We start from the raw sequence: 5749 nt of genomic DNA, 5'->3' as shown, positions 1-5749 counted from the left end.
ATAAGTAAAAATAAATTATGGTACAAGTAAATTATAGTTAAATTATGTACAAATAAAATAGGTGCAAGTAAATTAGGTACAGGTATATCAGATAGAAATGAAATAAGTAAAAATAAACTATGATACAAGTATAAATTAGGTAGAAATAAAATAAGTAAAAATAAATTATAGTAAAGTAAATTAGGTACAAATTAATTAGGTAGGGATAAAATAAGTACAAATACATTAGGTACAAGTGAATTAGGTAGAAATAAAATAGGTACAAATAAATTAGGTACAAGTAAATTAGATACAAATAAATTAAACACAGTTAAATTAAATATAGTTAAATTAGGTACAGTTAAATTAAGTATAGTTGAATTAGGTACAAGTAAATTAAGTATATTTGAATTAGGTTCAAGTAAATTAGGTACAAATAAATTAAATACAGTAAAATTAAGTATAGTTGAATTAGTTACGAATAAAATGAATACAAATAAATCAGATACGAATAAAATAAACACAAATGAATTAGACACGAGTAAATCAATTACAGGTGAATTAAGCACAGTTAAATTAAATACAGTTAAATTAGGTACAGCGAAATGAAGTATCATTGAATTAGGAGAGCGCGAGGAATTGAGAAACGCGATTATCGATGCAACAGAAGGTTCTCGTAACAACAATTCCCCCGACACACCGCCGAACATCGTACTCACCTTCTCGCAGAAGATCCATAAAGAGGTGTAATCGCCCTAAAACCTCTAATCTCCTAAACTGGACGACTACATCGCCGTGGCACGCGTCTAATGCACACAGAGAGGCTCGCGGAGGGGAGAACGTTGGGTGCCCCGGCACCGGTCGTGATTATGGGGTGAACTGTCGGTACGGTGCCCCATAGAAGCACCGTAGCCGCCCCTATGGAGGGGGCAAAATACCCCCGGGAGAGTATATATGTTCTAAGAGCCCTGTGCCACTTTCGCAGTACCAAATTGTGCCCCGTCTAGGACGCTCCGCGTTTCTTATTTCGACTTTTTCTCGCCGCCGCCGACGGGATGCCGTGAAAAAACTATATTTCTGCCGCGCTGAGAAACGATTTAGGGAAATTACGACACGCGTAGAACGTTGCTACGTCGTCGAACCTGCGGGAACTTGATTTTGCAACGCTGTGGATTTTAGGGGAATTGAATTATTGCGACGTTGTGGAATTTTGGGGAGTTTTGTGTCGTAGGAAAATTACGGCAATTAATTTTGTGACGCAGGAAAATCACGGCAATTAATTTTGTGACGCAGGAAAATTACGGCAATTAATTTTGTGATGCAGGAAAATTACGGTAATTAATTTTGTGGCGCAGGAAAATTACGGCAATTAATTTTGTGACGCTGGAAAATTACGGTAATTAATTTTGTGACGCAGGAAGATTACGGTAATTAATTTTGTGACGCAGGAAGATTACGGTAATTAATTTTGTGATACAGGAAAATTGCAGCAATTAATTTTGTGACGCAGGAAAATTGCGGCAGGCGATTTTGTGACGTGGAAATATTTACGACACATAATTTTCAACGTGGATATATTTACGACACGTGACAGTTTGTGTGCGGTGACTGATCTGGATAAATTTCAATTGAATCAGGGACTGTATTTCTCGTCGGATTGGAACAAGTAAGAGATCTTTTTGTGAATTACGGTCGCAATGAATATTTTTATTGGGTTCGTGGGATGATCGTTTTGAAATTACTATTCGAGGATGTTCGTTTAAAATTATTTATTGTGTCTGTGTTTTTGCGATTTACAATGAACAATTGCAATTTAAAATAGTAGAAAGATTGAAAGAATGGAAAACTTTCACTGTGTTATTTTTACCTATTTTAATCTATTGATATAATATAGTAATTAAATTTTTGAAATATAATTGCTTGAGGTAATTTATTGACAATATTTGTGCGATTTAAATTTGGTGAAATAGTAAAGTAATGTGACAATTAAATTGGTAAAATATAAAGCACATTTTAAGGAAGTTTGTTCACAATATTTATAAGATTTAACTTTCGTAAAATAGCAAAATAGTCTAACAAACAAATTCGTAAAATATAAAGCATAGTTCGAAGCTGTTTACTGACAATTTCTCCAAGATTTAAATTTTATAAAACAGTAACATAGTGTAACAATAAAATTCGTAAAACGTAAAGCATAATTTATAACAGTTTTTATCGACAATATTTATAAAAATTAAAATTTCGTAAAATACTGAAATAATATAAGAATTAAATTCGTCAAATATAAAGCATTCTTTAAGACAGTTTATCGACAATATTTATAAAAATTAAAATTCGTAAAATACTGAAATACTATAATAATTAAATTTGTCAAATATATAGCACTCTTTAAGACAGTTTATCAACAATATTTATAAAAATTAAAATTCGTAAAATACTAAGATAATGTAACAAATATATTCATCAAATATAAAGCACATTTTACGACAGTTTGTTGATACAAAGGGATATTTCGTTTCACAGAAAGCGTCCACGATGTCCTCGGAGTACTCGTTCTGCAGCGAAGGAGGATTCGACGAGCTGTCGAGTTCCTCGGACTCGGGGTTCGACGTCAGCTTCGAATCGCCTAAACACGAGATCCAAGCCGAGTGCCTCTTCCCGCCGGCGAAAGAAGAAAAGAGGAAGAAAACTCGGAACACGCGGTGTAAGAGCCCCACGCAGGTAAACGCAGTTCTAGCTTCAACACACACACACACACATCACACACACAGAAATCATAATTCATTATTACTAGAGGGTAGCGTCAATTATAATTTGTATCATTATTAATTTTGAAGAATATCTTCAATTTTGCTCAACAGTAAAATTATTTATTCTTGTATCTACTGAACAGTAGCGTCATCCGTTACAATTTGTATCATTATTAATTTTGAAGAATATCTTCAATTTTGCTCAACAGTAAAATTTTTTATTTTTGTATCTACTGAACAGTAGGATCGCCCATTACAATTTTCACCATTATTAATTTCGAGCAATATCTAATTTTTGTCAACAATAAAATCACGGTCAAATAATTTATTTTTGTATTTACTAAACAATAACATTACTCGTTACAATATTCACCATTATTAGTTTCGAAAAACATTTAAACCATCTATCAGTAAATTATTAACAAATTCACTAAAGTCCCCCCCCCCCCTAATAAAACGTTAGAAAAATCTGTCCTCTGAAAACAATCAAATTAACATAAAAAATGTCCGGTCAATAAAATCCATAAAAATAACCTCGGCCAAAAAAGAAGTCTGCCTGCGAAGCAGCACTTCGCGTTCCACCTTGAACAAAAATCAAAGAGCCCCGAAAGACGATCGAGAGTGGTTCACGTGTGCCTATTGATCGGCTCGCAGGTGCTCCGGCTGAAAAGGAACCGTCGCATAAAGGCGAACGATCGCGAGCGTCACAGGATGCACACGCTGAACGACGCGTTGGAGCGGTTGAGGATGGCGTTGCCGACTTTCCCGGAGGACACGAAGCTCACGAAAATCGAGACGCTGCGTTTCGCCCACAACTACATTTGGGCGCTGTCGCAGACGCTGGGCAACACGGAGACCGGCGAGATCACGGTGAACGTGGGCAACGTGACGGTGAGCATCGGCGAGAACGGGAACATGATCACGTCGTCGACGGGAAGCTGCGCGGTGGCCGCCCAGAAGCGGCTCGGCCCGTCCCACAACGCGTTCCCCTATCCGCAGGAGAGATTCGTCCCCGAATGGCAAGAATACGACTGCTACAGCGACCAGAGCGTCAGCCCGCCGATGCAGTACCAGCCGTGCTACGACCAGAGGATGTACCACGCGCAACACCAGCTGCCGCCGACCCACCACATGGGCCACAACAACATGTACCAGTGTCTTTAGGAAACGTTTTTCGACGGTGCGAGGTTCAATTTACTTCGAATCCGCGATGACCCACTTGCTTGAAGTCCGCACGGTTCAATTTATCTGATATCTGTACGGGTACGATGACGACAGTGAAAATAAAACGACCGGGCCAAGTGAACGCGCGAGAAAGAGAGTAATCTCGGTGTTAGGGGTGTTATCATAGCGGCGTTGGATAGAGGAGGTTTTTGCGATTAAAATGAGTCCAAACACGATAGTGATCGAATCAGAAAAAGCTTATCACTAGATACAGGGTGGTCGAAATGTCTTGACCGCTATTCCTTGCGTTCGATAATAGGAGACATCGATACAAAATATCGGGGAGGAACGTTGTATCGTTTGAATGGACAATTATGACGATGATAAAACGATCGTAATCTTTGTTATTTCAATTCGTCAATGTTTTGATCGCGTGTAGTCAAGATGCATCCAGTGACCCGTAATCAGTAACCAAAAAAATACTTCGCCTCGCTTTTCTTCTCAAATGATCGAAGACAACTGAATTACTCAAACTCTCTCTGATCGAATTATTCTGCTCACCCTGTAGATCAGTTTATTAATTAACCGTAGATTGGCTTAAACGAATGCGAATTGCGTCGTGTTTGGACTCATTTTAATCGGAAAAATCTCGGCTATCCGTTGCAGCTACGATTACAAAGATAACGTTGAATTTCTCTCCCGCGTGTTTATTTTTTTACCGGTTGCGGGGTCCATTTAAATGCCGAAACTCGTCCGTCGGCGATTGTAAAAATGATTAGGCCAGTGCGAGCGGTGATCGTTATTTACTTTGTAAGAGAGTACTCTATATGAAACGAATTTCTAGGATTAAGCGATAAGATTCTTTATGATTTCACGCAACGCCTAAACTCTTGCCCGTTCTTCGAGTCGCAGCTTTAATTTGACCAGTCTACGATCGGCGTAGGAATTACTGCGCGCTGATTGGCTGACGCTGATCGGCTGACGCGTGGGTCACTGGACCCATTCGCGATTGGACGCGCAGCAGAGTGGTGGGGATGGAAACACTATATTAGGCGAGTGAAACGTGCAGAAGCTTAGGCGTTGCTGCTTTCTATTCCGCCAGGCACGTACTACGAACCGCGTTCCTTTTTCTTTCTAGTCATCGATCATTCTCGGTTTGATCTCGAACGATTGATCTCATCCCTTGTTTCTAGGTTTAGCGTAAGCTTAGCGCGCGACTCCGCCAGTGCTCTTATTGTATTGTGAAACCGCCGATTCAGGGAATATATATTGTACAGAATTTATATCTTATATCAATAAATCATATTTTAACTAGCTGGCTTTTGTTCACTAAGACCTTTCAACGAATTTAATAATTTTAATGTTCTTTGCTATATATATAAATTGGCTATAAATTAATATAATAAGAAAATAATATAATATAATAAATTAATAATAAAATGGCTATAAATTTGGGTACAAATTTTGCGAGAACATTATATTTCTTTAATTAGTTTTCTCTGTTACTGTTCACTTGTAACTTGGAATTTGTTATTTCTTTTTTTTAGTATGTTTCATAATTTATCATATTCATTTTTAGATAGTTTTCCAAATTGATTGCATATATTTGTAATGCATTTTACAGTTGCTTGTATGCATTTCTATAATGCAATTTACAATTAATTGGAAATATTGCTAATTCGCTGTAAAATTCATTCGAATAAATTTCAAAATTCATTATTATTTATAATGCATTTATAATAATTTGAAAATTCGTTACAAACATTAAAAAATATATAAATAAATTTGAAAATTCAATGCACACGTAAAAAAATAAATAAATAAATTTGAATATTAATTACACAAGTTTCTAACAC

At 36.9% G+C, this 5749-nt stretch overlaps 1 protein-coding gene across 1 annotated transcript; it reads left to right on the top strand.

Moving 5' to 3' along the window:
* Positions 1 to 1372: 1372 nt before the first annotated feature.
* Positions 1373 to 5207, top strand: tap (basic helix-loop-helix neural transcription factor TAP). Its single transcript, XM_033479465.2, has 3 exons — positions 1373 to 1645; positions 2503 to 2700; positions 3384 to 5207. Exons 2-3 carry the CDS (start codon positions 2515 to 2517, stop codon positions 3891 to 3893), a joined length of 696 nt encoding a protein of 231 aa, XP_033335356.1. The 5' UTR covers positions 1373 to 1645; positions 2503 to 2514; the 3' UTR covers positions 3894 to 5207.
* Positions 5208 to 5749: the final 542 nt, after the last annotated feature.

Source organism: Megalopta genalis, chromosome 14, assembly GCF_051020955.1.
Source record: "Megalopta genalis isolate 19385.01 chromosome 14, iyMegGena1_principal, whole genome shotgun sequence".
NCBI lineage: Eukaryota > Metazoa > Arthropoda > Insecta > Hymenoptera > Halictidae > Megalopta > Megalopta genalis.
The sequence above is the reverse complement of the archived record's forward strand: the minus strand, read 5'-3'. Positions and strand labels throughout refer to the sequence as shown.